Source organism: Anoplopoma fimbria, chromosome 1 (genome assembly GCF_027596085.1).
Source record: "Anoplopoma fimbria isolate UVic2021 breed Golden Eagle Sablefish chromosome 1, Afim_UVic_2022, whole genome shotgun sequence".
NCBI classification, from domain to species: domain Eukaryota; kingdom Metazoa; phylum Chordata; class Actinopteri; order Perciformes; family Anoplopomatidae; genus Anoplopoma; species Anoplopoma fimbria.
Window position 1 is genome coordinate 22,336,609 of NC_072449.1, and position 13,063 is coordinate 22,349,671.

Sequence of the window (13,063 nt, forward strand, 5' to 3'; positions counted from 1 at the left end):
TTATTATTGTTTTAACTGCTGTAGTCTTTGATGGTGTGTTTTAAAGTTTTACATTTAATACTTTTACCACCTGTAATCTACAATCAAATTATTATTAAACATTTAGCAATTTGCCTAAGAGCAACCACCAGTTGGTGTTAAATAACAAAGAGGAATACAATTGTGCTTTTGCCTGAGAACATAAGATACGTGATGAAACTCAAAGTGTGAACTCCATCCTCTTCCAAGTAATGAGCAAATCAAATCTAAGTTCATCAAATATAAAACATGAAAATGTTATAGTGCTGATTACTTCTTTGCTGGCTTTTAGATACATACATTAATGTGTATACATTTTGTTGATCATTTATTATGTTGGCAAGTTTCAGATTTTGTATTTTATGTGTTTTTCCTATTGCAGTTTCATTGGAAGTGCAGATCATTCCGACTCACGGTGAGATTAGTCTTGGAGAGTCCAAATTCTTCATGTGTGAAGGTAAGTTTACCAAACTGACATGACTGTGACCACAAAACCCTGTTTTTTCCCTTTCAAACCTGCATGCAATTATAACTTTTTACCTCTTTACCTTTTTACATACCAAAGAGAAGTTGCAAAGAGTCAAAATTGGTACTTGTATATATCTTTGACATCAATAACTGGTTCTCAGACTAAGTACAAATAATAGAATAATAGCGAGTACTAATACAAGTACTTGACATTACCAACCTCTCATCCTCTTTGTCAGGATTATGTTGTAAAACCACATTGCTCTACAGAGTCATCTTTTAAAACATTTAGTGTCATCCTGATGATTTAGAGGTCTCGGATGCAAACATCCATCCATGTGGCTGAAATGTCCTGGACATCAATCTAATCAATGATTGACCTTTGTTTCACGACACCCCCTTTGATGCCCTGAGTCTCCTGTTCCCCTCACCATCTGTTCAAGGCAAAACAATGGCATAAAATGTTTGAGTTTATTGTTGGATGTTTTTTTAAATTTGACTTCAATTACATTTTCGTTGTTTGTAAAGAGCTAAAAGGCACAAACAACAGGCTTCAGTACATGGAAGCGCATGAACAACTTACAGAAGAATGTTCAGTCAGTGGGCACTGAATGTGTTTGTTTTAGATAACTGTTTTCTTACATGCTGCTCTTCACTGTGCTCTCAGTTGTAGGCGTTGCCAAGCACATAGACTGGTTTGGACCAAGTGGGGACAGGATAGAACCGAACAGACCAGACATAACAGTGACCCGTAACGATGAGTCATCCTCCACCCTCACACTGTACAAAGCTGGGAAAGAAAACGCAGGGACATACAAGTGTGTCGCTACCAATGGAGACCAGCAAGGGGAGTCAACTGTCAAAGTGAAAATCTTCCGTAAGTATTTGTCTCAACGCACACACTCTCCAAATTATAGAGTAGCATGAACAGAGAAGAAGGAAGAAAACAGTTTATTGAACTCATAGTATTTTATTGACTGCTCAAGGGCAACACATTACTCTTTTTCTTTTCAAGTGAGGATGGATTTTTCATCAGTTCAATAAACGGTCGGAAGACCATTAGAGGGCTGCTTAATGATCCTGTCTGTTGTGCAGTTCTTGTGAGTAATGGCTTTTATTTTCCATGAATGCCAAGCATCAGCAAATGTCCATCAGAGATGAAATCCTTTCCCAAACAGAACTTTTCCTGTTATTTCATTTCCTATTTAGGTTATTATAAGAAGTGGTCACCCATGTAGATACTGCATATGAAAATCAATATACAGCGAAATAAGATTGCATTTTTCTGTTTGTAATTTGCATTTGTCTTGGCTCAGTAGATGTTGAAGGAATACTTCACCCCATGTTAACTTGAATTCTTTATCAAAACTTTATCAAAGTACAAACTCTCCCACTACTGGTGCTGTAAAATCCAAGTTTCATATATCCAGTTGTATGCTCACTACTTTACAAAACAGTTGCAATTCTGCACGTGTTTGGGAAGTAGTGAGCATATATAAATTAATAAATTAGATTTGCATTAATCGGCACAAGTGTTTGTGTTTTAAGAAGGACATTTTAAATGTGAAGCGCTTCATGGAACTGGCTCGTAGTCCTCTAACAAACTCAAGTATTCACATAAGCAAACTACTGCTGTTGTCGGAGCAGTTACCTACGCGCCAACGTCTGCCACCTATAGTAAAGGAAAGTATGAGAATGAGTTTGAAGATGTAATGCAATGTCACACCCTGCAGTCAAAGAAAATAACAGCTGCTGCAATTTCATCACTTTTACCCCCTGCAGGCAATGAGTGTTAGAGCGGCAGTTTAATTTTTGTATATTCAGTTTTCACTTTTTATGTGTATGTTTAAGGTTTAACAATGAAACCTTTTTGCAAGAAATTAACTACATAATATAATAAAATTGAATTCCATGCCCCGAAGAGCTCCTCATTAAGCAATTGGTGAGTTTTAGAAATAACTGTAAATTAGAATTGCTTTAGTTCTGGTAACTTAAAATAGGGAGTCAGGGGGGTTTGTTGTGAGTGATAATGAGCTTCCAAAGCAATTCCTGAAAGAAAGTCCTCCTCACTGTAGTTACAGTGAAGTCGGTCGGTTGTAAAATGGGTCAAAATTGGATATTTTGTATGTAGAAAAGATGGTGATTGGTAAAATTGCCATCACTCTTTTACAGGACAAAAAGCAGGGAATTGAAAATAAAATTGCTTTATTTTGAAGATATCTTGTTTTATTGTGGAACAGTTTTTTAGAACATATTCTTAACAAATTCATATATCTGTAATAGTGAATAAGAATGCATTTCTTCCCAGCAGTCAAACTAAGTGAAGAAGGCGGAGTTTTGATGAGACTCATTAATTGATCAATGAGTAAAATGTATTATGCATGTTGTTATTCCAGAAAAAATCACCTTCACAAACGTACCGTCACCCCAAGAGTTTAACGAAGGAGACAATGCCATCCTTGTTTGTGACGTCATCAGCTCGCCTTCACCCACTGTCTTCTGGAAATATAAAGGAGCAAAAATACAAATGGAAAAAGATGGTAAGCGCTCTGTGAACAGCTTGGGGATCATATTTCTTTTTCATTTGATTTGGTGTTAAGCCCCGGTCATCTGTTCTAAATATGTTGTGCTCCTTGTTGTGTTTCTTTGAAAGATGAGAATTTCAGTCTTTTGTTCGTAAATCAGTAGTTCGTCATACTTACATACATGTATGAGCATACCCATATTATCAATGTGATATGGCCAGATTTACCGCAGACTAGCAGTATTGCAGTAGATTTGAGGTTTGAGGATAAACTCTTAAGACGACTAACATGAAGCATATTTTAAAACAGTCTGATCTAAAACTGAGAATGTGACTAATTTATTGTTAAAGTACATAGACTACCACCAATTAAAAGACCACAACAAAATATAACTACAGGCACAAGCATAATGGATATGTAGATTTATCCGCATTTCAGACATGAAGTTGTTCATGCCCTGCTTTTATTACAGTTCTCCTCCAGGGTTTCTCCTGGGCTTTGAAAGGAGAAAATTATTTTGTTTTGAATTTGAAAATAGAACTGATTCTCTGTTATTCGCCTCTGACACTGAGCAATATCACAATGTGTTTGGTATTGTTGGTACCGCTCACTGGAAAATAATAACACGAGCTCATGTGTGGGTTGCGATAGTATTTTGAATTATTACATGATTAAATTTGTTAGGTTCACATTTCATCTCCAAGTGAAAAAGCTCTTGTGGGCCATATTTCTCCTCTTCTGGAGCTGTTGGGCATGCCCACAGTTATGACTGACAAAGTAGAAATTACATATAATCGGTGTCATAGATAGAGTTTCATTTCATGTAGGAGTATCCCAGACATACAAAATGAATGTACATTTCTCAGACTAATTGAACTTGATGAAAATGCATAAATTCAACATTACATTTGTAATAATAATGCAGAGAAATTGGTCGTTAAATCAGACCAGATATATCAAATTGATGATGTTATTCTTTCTCTCATTACCATACTATGTAGCCGTCTGGGTAGCTCAACGGCAGCTGTTAATCATCGAATACTGACTTGGGCCTAATTTAAACTTTCCCAATATAAAACACACCTGACATTTATCTTCTGCTTTCTTTCAGTTCGCTTTAAGGTACTGAGCAACAATCACCTTCAAATCCGTGGCATAAAGAAGACAGATGAGGGCTCATATACCTGCGAGGGTCGCCTCATGGCCCGCGGCGAGATTGATCTGCGGGTCATCAAGGTCGTTGTGAACGGTGAGCACACCTCGCATTATTTCATTTTCCTTTTTGTTCCTGTGTGCATGTTTTTGTGTGGCAGGTGTCCGATGATGCTTAAATAAGCTGTATATCCTTAGAGGCGACCAGGCTCAGCATCAATGTGGAACCAGTTGCCCAAGGCAACTGTGTATCAAAGATGTTCCATGCTAATGAAGTCTGTTTCCTGCAACTTCTGAGCCAAGCAAATGAGTGTGCCTAAAATAAGTGCTCTGAATTTGTCAAAGCTTCTGTCTCTGTTTTTCTCCCCCTCGCTGCTATTTATCTATGTGACTATCTGCCTATGTATCTGTCTGTCTACCAATTTCTTTTTCTTTCTATCTTTTTCATTATTTATCTATCTCTGTATGTCTCAGTGCTCCCGACCATCAGGGTATGGCAGTCAGAGGTGAATGCCACAGCAGATGTGGAACAGCCGGCCATGTTAACTTGTGCTGTTGATGGCTATCCTGAACCCATGGTGACATGGACAAGGTAAAACTCTGATAGCAACTGGAGAGACAAATGCTTTTCAGCAGCACTTGTCAGATGCCGGCACATTGCCCTAATAACTAAAAATGGATCTGTATATTTGTAGAATTGACATGTGGTAAGGCCTGATATATACAATATACATCAAATTTCAATTTAATAAAAATAAAATGATCAAGAAGCCTTACTTGATAAAGTGATTGCTTTTGCTGGCAAGACATTTAGTCCCTTCACTTTTTATTCATTATTTATTTTTCTTAATTTGTGTAAACTTATACAAAAAGAGCGTAATGACTTGTAGAGATTGTCATTTTTTTTTTTTTCAATCTTGGACGCCTGTTAAAGTTTTAACTACATTGCATCCCCTTTCAGAATATTATTTCAGATACATCATTCACCATCTTATATTTGCATGATAGCATGCTACAATTTGCTAATTAGCACGAAATTCAAGTACAGCCTAGTGGGAATGTCATTGGTTTTGCAGGTATTTGGTCATCAACCAATGTATGAAAAATTAAAAGACCACCAGAGGCAGTACCAACAATCCTCTGTGGAATATGAATGTCTGTACAAACAAGTTTGGTTAGTTAATTGTGGAAGAAATTGGTGGACTGACTGACATTGCCATCCACGCTGCTACTGTGGCTAGAAATGAGTGTTTGGCGGTAGATGTGACAATTTACCCTTGGCTAAGTCCCGCCCTCAAAGCAGACTGGCCAATCATAATGTGGCATCAGCCAGGGTCCGCCGGTTATACTGTTGTGCTCCGTAGATTTAGATGCAATTGTTTCAAAAATATATATTTTTCAGGCTGTATTTGAAGATTTTGGGCTAGTCATGGTTAAACAATGTGTAATAGTGATACTCGTTACCCAGACAGGTTGGAAGGAGCTATATTTTTCTTAAATGTTTTGTTTTTAGAAAAAAAACATGTAAGTAGTACGTTAGCTCATTATTAAATAGCATTAGCTCATCTTTGCTATGATAACTACTGAATGTATACTGCATGTCTACACATGATGCTTTTGCTTTTGAATGATTATAACAGTGAATACAGTCATACCCGAAAGGAACAGTGTTGTTCCTTAATATCATAGTCTTCTGTCTCAATCGCCAGATGATTTGGTGGTTCACTTTTCCACTGTGATCTATAGACTTTAGCTTCTTTCTTTATCTTCTAACCTGTTTTTGCTGGTGGATCGTTTGAAGTTCAGCCTGCTTCTTTTATAAGTTGCTTTTTGGTTTTCCAAAATAATTTATAGTATTTATTCAGGGAAAGTAGTTACTGACACTGTGGGCTCCATGGTATCTCTGACAGCTTAATGGAGCAGCAGAAATGGTTGTTGATACATAAGATCTGTATCAGTTAAAGCAGGTAGCAAAGGACAAAAGAGAAAAGGCTTATTAGAAATAATAAGCTGTGTGGATTGTACTGCACATATGAGAAAATTTCATTTAAAAAATGAGCTTAATTTCAAAGTATCACTTTCCTTCGGCAAAATAAATAAGCATGACGATCATTATATCCTATTATATTTCTGTGTTTTGGCGGTTTGTTGTTGGCAGGATTGCATTAAAAGTGTACATCATTAACCCCTAACCTAAATGGCCAACTTTGCATAATTTATATTACAATAAAAAAACATTGTTTTTATTATTACAAATTATACATTATTAAATAAATATTACATAGCCATGCAATGTTTATTGCAGAACCTATTTATTTAAGAAATAAGCTCTTTGAGTAGTCTAATTCAAAAACTAACATCCATACAGTAACACACACACATCAGGAAGACACTAGGGTATTAGGGATATTCTATATATACTGGTTTATTCATTGCAATGGGATACTTAATCACAGGGTATCAAAAGTGCATGTAAACAGTGAAACCTGAAGACGGGAGTGTTATCAATAGCCACATTATTCTATTATTCGGTGTATCTGAATACAGCCTTTGATAGCTTCCTGCTTTGTTAAACTGTTCCTGTTCATCTTGTTTCCTAGACAGCAGTTGGCTGTGTAGACAGCTTAAGGGGGGGGGGGGGCACAAAGTGTAAGCAGCCCTAGCTTTTAGTATTTTGTTGACCTTGAACACATTTTTTTATAAAATTGTGCAGCTATAAAGCACCTGCCATTTGATGAGAGCTGTTTTGAAACCATAAACAAGTAATAGCAGACAATTAGAGGCTAGAGAATATGATCTCTTTTATATGGCTGCCAGTGGTGAATGACATTTTTGGTTAGAACTTACTCTTGACTCTGAATGTTAAAACGCTTTGCACCATTTCCTTCTCTTAGATTTTCAGCTTTCACCTCTTTTTTCGTCACTGCACTTCTACCTCACCTCATTTTTTCGTCATTCAATGAACTTGAAACTATTGATTCTTTTCTAAATTCCCTAAAGTCATAATTTTGAAACCAGTTCTATTTTTATTTATTTTTTTACATATAAAGATTGTAAAATAGAGCAGTTTAAATATTAGTTTGAAATCAACGGATAGATGGATATAATGTTCAAACACTCGTGTTTTCCACAGGAATGAAGTGGTTCTCGAGGCAGGAGAGAAGTACAGCTTTAACGACGATGGCTCAGAAATGACATTAATGGATGTTACCAAGCTGGATGAAGGGGAATACACCTGCATTGCCAAGAACAAGGCTGGAGAAGCCGAGCAGGAACTCAGTCTCAGAGTGTTTGGTAAGGCAGTACGTTTTATATACATACATACATGAACTGAAGTGATGATGTAAAATGTTCCAAGTGTGTGGGAATGAGGTATAAGACTATGTAGGTGGGGGAAGAACAATACTATGGTTATGTGTCTGTTTTCTAAGGGATACAAGATGAGGTGTTGTTTCAGTGTGGGTTGTGGTTGTTTCATGTAAGGATGAAGCTTAAGGATCCAGAGAACTGTCCAAGTGGGATGAGCTCTGCTTTCTTCTCTTGTGCCCACGAGGCTGTTGTTGTCTTTATTATGTCATGTAACGACCATAATTTCAATTTCAAAGCACATGTTTAACTGTTTAATATATTTACCTTGTTATCTGTAAGCTTTTCTTGCACTCACAAAGCTCTGCTCTCCTTACATCAATTTGGGAAAGATGCAATCATGACTTTCGTTGTAAGTTCCCACTTCTGAATATGAAAGCTGTTTAAATGTGTTCTTTCCCCTAATTCTGATTGGACTTCTTAAATTTTTTAGGACCCGTCAATACCAAGTCTGATCATATATTTGTATTGTCCTACTTATTATAGCAACACGGTGCACACTTGGCCTTTATAGTATTCAGTAATTCAGATAAAAAGCAGTCGCATTCATACTGAATTTATTTATCTTGGTGAGGTGGGATGGTTTTAAAAGTAAGGTTAACTGATTTAAATCCCAACCTGTGGGGGAAATGTTCTACCCAACCTCAGTAATATTTACATCTGCAATTACATACAGTTTTTTCCCCTGTGAATTAAATCGTGTACGAAGCAACGTCCTTCTATTTTAAAGAAGCATTATACGACATTGAGCATTAATATAGCATCAAACAACTATTTCTCAACAGTTTTACAAATGTTTATCTCCAATAGATATTGTAATATTGCAGATAATGATATCTTCTGGAAGTGTAAACCACACTGAATTAGATCAATATGTGTTCAAGTGTGTGTGTTAAGATTTCACTGAGTTATGAGTATGAGAAGCAATTCTTTACTCAATTCTTTTCCACATGCAGTATATTTGCCTCACGTGTCTCCCTGTGCGACTCCGTTTACCCTCTGGGGACGCCGCTGACTTTTTCTTTTGGCTTCGTCCTGCTGAATGTCCATGTCTATTACAAATCATATCCTGTAATTTCTTGATTGTAATTTCTTCAGTCATGTTAATCCCTTCTGAACAGGCTTTTTTTTAATGTTATTCATCAAGAGTTTTGAATACAATTGTACAAATGAATACAAATTGTTGCTTGTTCAAAAAATGTTTTATTGAGAAATTATAAAATGACAACACTGCTGTTCCTTTGTTTATGTAATAATTATCGGTTGAGCCAAAAGCATTTTATTACAAGGTTTAATTTTTTTTTTTAATTATACAGTATTAACTAGAATGAATAGACTTACATTTAAAATGTACAAATGTATTGCTCAATTCATGCATTCATCATTCAGAGTGGAATGAAAAAAGAAAATATGAAAGCTAAGAGTAATGCTCAACTTAACGCTTCAGAAGTAGTACTTCAGTTTGCTTCGGTCAGCTCATGTCACAGTTGTGGCACTCTGCTGTGCTTTCAGGTTAGATCAGGTGTACCAATTATGCAACAGTTCCTTCAAATCTGAACCAAAAGGAAAACCTGCTCCTTTGAGATAGGCTAAATGGATTATTACACAAATTAAGTTTGGATTCAAACATGGTTATCACAACTTTACCACTGCTGGGACTGGAAAAGCTTGAATACAGTTTTACTGCCATAGAAATCCCCCATCATCAGTGTCAAGCTACTGATCCGCCGCCTTGTTGAACACATCACACATCCACAGAGTTGCTTTTTTCCTTATTGCATTTGTGCTGCTGAACCACTTGGCTTGTCTTGTTGTGCTGGTGCCTTTGTGACAACTTTGTGTTTGTGTTTACAGTGAAACCTAAGATCACATACATTGTAAACCAGAGCACTTCAGAGATGGAGGAGCAGGTAACTCTGACTTGCGAGGCATCAGGAGATCCAACTCCCACCATCAGCTGGAGTTCCGGCGATCACGTCTTCACTGAAGGAGAGCAGGTAAGATAATAAAGGCAGCGTTGATGACGGTGGAAGCTCAATATCTAAATCTTGGGTACTCAGTTCTGCTCCTTGAGGGCCGATGTCCTGCAAGCAATTTTCCACCTGAAGTTAATGAACCACAACTGGTGCAAAGCAGACTGATATGTATGTGTCCCAGCTGCATACTATACATAAATTCTAACCTCTAAGTTTTTAAGTAACTAGTAGACACTGGGGAAATTAGACAGTGAAACCACTTGGTAGAGAATAAAAGAGAGAAAAGTACATGATGGTAGTGGTGTATTGTCTCTGGAGATGGTACAGAAAGTAAATTATAGAGAAATAAACTTTTATTTTATTTTCAACTTGTGATACTCCCATATTGGAAATTGGTGATATATTTCTGTGCCTCTGCGCCGGCGACTGTCGTGGCTGGAGGCATTATGTTCACCATCCATACCATTCTTGTGAAGGCGATATCTCAAGAATGCCCCCGTGGGGAATTTCTGCAGATGTGGCACAAACGTCCTCTTGGACATTAAGAATGGCGGGGGCAGACAACTACGAGGCGGTAATTAAAGTATATAAATTGCAGTTTGACCGATATCAAATCATCTCCTTTATCAGTTCTTGAATGTTCAAAATGAAATTAACTCTCTCAAAGGATATTTTATAATGTATGAGCATGTCACGTGGAATTGTGACACACTGCCTAGTAACCATCAGGGAGGGACACAAATCTGCAGGACTCTGGTGTCTCATGGAGAGGAAGTAATTCCTTTTTACCTAAAGAGTTATATTGATCACGCACAGGTGGGGGACTTCTGCCGTTTCCTCGACAAGATTATGTACTGCTGATTATCTGCCCTAAATTAGCAGTTTCTTCTAGATGGCCCAGAGGATCTCATGTAATTTGCTCAGTGATACTCTGCCAGTAATGTGGAGTACACTGAGTTTCCCCAAATGTCAAGAAAATCTGCATCAGAAACCAAATTATAACATTCCCCAAATAATTATGCAATTTGAGGCAACGATTAAACTAAATCTGCTTCTTATTGTACAGTATTTGCTGAAATGAGCACTTGAACGATGGAGTGTTTGTTTAGCATTTTCAATCACCATTATCATCATTCTCCTCATGCTGGAGTTTGAACAGTTTCATTTAGTATGTTCTATTGATATCCTGCTACCATCTTTTAAAATTGTTTTCAGCTAGCTTTTTACCAACCATTACATCCTTGATACTATGTCCTTTTGGTAATGTCCTCTGCAATATTCCATGTGCAAACCATCAAAAACAATGAATACCTGATTGGTATTCTCGCACATCTACTGCCCACATGGCCTGCTTCTTCCAGGTCTGGGTTTCTTGCTACAATTGAGAGGTAATGAGGGGGGGGGAAATGCTTCAGAGATATATTGTAGTTCATGGAGGAATTCTGGAGCCAGTCCATTACATGCACTACATTTTCTTCCTACAGGCACATCTAAACAGGATCTATCAGGTATGAAATCCACGTGGCACAGAAATGTACTGGAGTAGTGTTGCAAAGTATGCCTCGAGATTTGACAAAACCCCCCCAGTGAAATCAAATAATCTCTTTTTATTGAAAATCTCCCAGCTGTTTCTTGAAAACCCCAAGGAATGATCTCATCAGAGTTCATGAAATTGATTTGACTGCTGCATGCTTCCCATATATAGACTGAAAATGTGTCACACTGATCTTGTGATGGAAAGTGTGTGGAGCTTATCTCATGAGATCAGATGACAATATGGTTAATAAAGTAAAAACAAAGACAAACACCATTTCTGTGTCGCTGTTGCCTGATCATTTCAAACGTTACATCACAGCATGAGGTTGCCTGGATTCAAGCCCAGCTCAGTCTGTCTATCATTTCCATAGTACTGTAGTTTGTCTAACATTTATGTCAGTATCACTTGAAAAGTGAGGGTAAAAGTGCTCCACCTATAATCTTTTTGAGTATCAAAACACACCCTGCAGACAAAAATGAAAATGTGATTGTTTGGAACATACCCATCGTAAAAGTGGCCAGTGGAGAAGGCTTAATGGTTATTTTCCCAAGTGGGAAAACTGGTTTCAACTGGAATCCATTGTAATTGACGTGATTTCAAGCAGACTACAGGCACTGTACCAACTGTCAAGCCTTCAGGGCTGAGTGTTTGATATTCAAAAATAGGTTTTGAGTGAAGCATCACTTCGAGTGCAAAACACTCTACCACCATATGACGCACGTCACGACAGGCCTGCTTCTTTTTTTTTTTGTAGACCTACACACTCACAGTGGCGAGGCACACATGAATGCAGTACCCGGTAACAGTTAAAACCTGTGTTATATTATCAAGTATAGAAGTCCCATGAGAAGCAGCACACCTGCCAGCTGCTGTACCTCAACTTCCTTTTCTGCCGGTGACGGATAGTCTTCTTTTGTGGTCTTAAAGCTGTCATAAAGGGGGCTTGAGTAACTCTCAAAGCTTTGCATCCCACCATTTTTTCATAAAAGACATCACCTGGCAAGCTTTACTGTAAGTGTGAAGATTGACTTTGTGGATGCTGAGGACATAAATAACACACAGTGGCTCTTTGTCATTAACAAAGAAACAGGCAGCTACAACACATGTTAACTAACCATTTTCTGCACCGCGGAGCCCTGTTGACATGCAGCGCCATGGCATGTCACGTGACACATGTCATGTGACGCACAGCTGTGCTGTGGTGGTAGTGTGTTTTTTCACTTTAGTCTGCAGTATTTTTCGTGATCTGTGGCATCTCTTTACAGCCGTCGTCAAAGAAATGATTAGCAGCCTTACTGAATGACCATAGAGTATAGAAAAAGTAGATGCAGATTTCTTACATTTTACCCTAAAAAGTTCTGATAATCAACTAGGGAAATGATTTCCACGGTGGGTCTCTAATGAATGCATGAGGAAACGGCTGCTAATTGTTTAATTGTCTTGTTCCGTTTGTTCATCTGATGTCCGTCTGTCATGCTATCTGTAATCATCATAACAGCTGTATTTCATCTAGGATGGTGTGACAATTGAAACAACATTCGTTTGGGGTGGACATGTTGAATTGAAAAAAAAAAAAAAAGCAGCAGTTCTATTTCTGAGTAAAACTTTAAAGGGTGTTAAGTGCAGGATTTTCTCAACAATATATTGATGAAAGTTTTTGGTATTGCTCAGAATCAGTACAGAGCTGTACTGTGCCAGTTAAGATGTGTGGTGGTGATGAGTACACTGAATAATTTGCAGTTATTTTAAATGTGTTTTCAGTTCTTGGACTCCCTAGTTGGTCAGCCTGTTTAATTTCTTGTCTGAATAGTACTGTTTATCTAGGACATGGACTTTGTTATGCAGAATAAAACGTTTTACTCTCATACAGTACTTTACTTTATCACACATACTGTATCAGTAATGTTTTGTTCATTGTTAGACAACAGATGTAGTGACAAAAAAAAAAGTATAGGATTATTAAAGTTATGTGAAAATTCCCCACTAGTGTGCAAAAGACAAAGTTGTACAAAAATTAACTT

General features: G+C 37.4%; 1 protein-coding gene across 5 annotated transcripts in view; it reads left to right on the forward strand.

The window, feature by feature from the left end:
- Window positions 1-13,063, forward strand: part of ncam1b (neural cell adhesion molecule 1b) — a 66,793-nt gene that overhangs the window by 27,515 nt on the left and 26,215 nt on the right. For 3 of the 5 annotated variants that reach the window (XM_054606607.1, XM_054606629.1, XM_054606622.1), the window contains exons 2-9: window positions 401-475; window positions 1,154-1,363; window positions 2,883-3,026; window positions 4,123-4,260; window positions 4,638-4,755; window positions 7,297-7,457; window positions 9,384-9,526; window positions 10,990-11,013. In XM_054606607.1, the coding sequence (XP_054462582.1) occupies window positions 401-475; window positions 1,154-1,363; window positions 2,883-3,026; window positions 4,123-4,260; window positions 4,638-4,755; window positions 7,297-7,457; window positions 9,384-9,526; window positions 10,990-11,013 (1,013 nt within the window). The remainder of the gene's footprint in view (window positions 1-400; window positions 476-1,153; window positions 1,364-2,882; window positions 3,027-4,122; window positions 4,261-4,637; window positions 4,756-7,296; window positions 7,458-9,383; window positions 9,527-10,989; window positions 11,014-13,063) is intronic. The other 2 variants (XM_054606610.1, XM_054606617.1) reach the window with 1 other exon arrangement.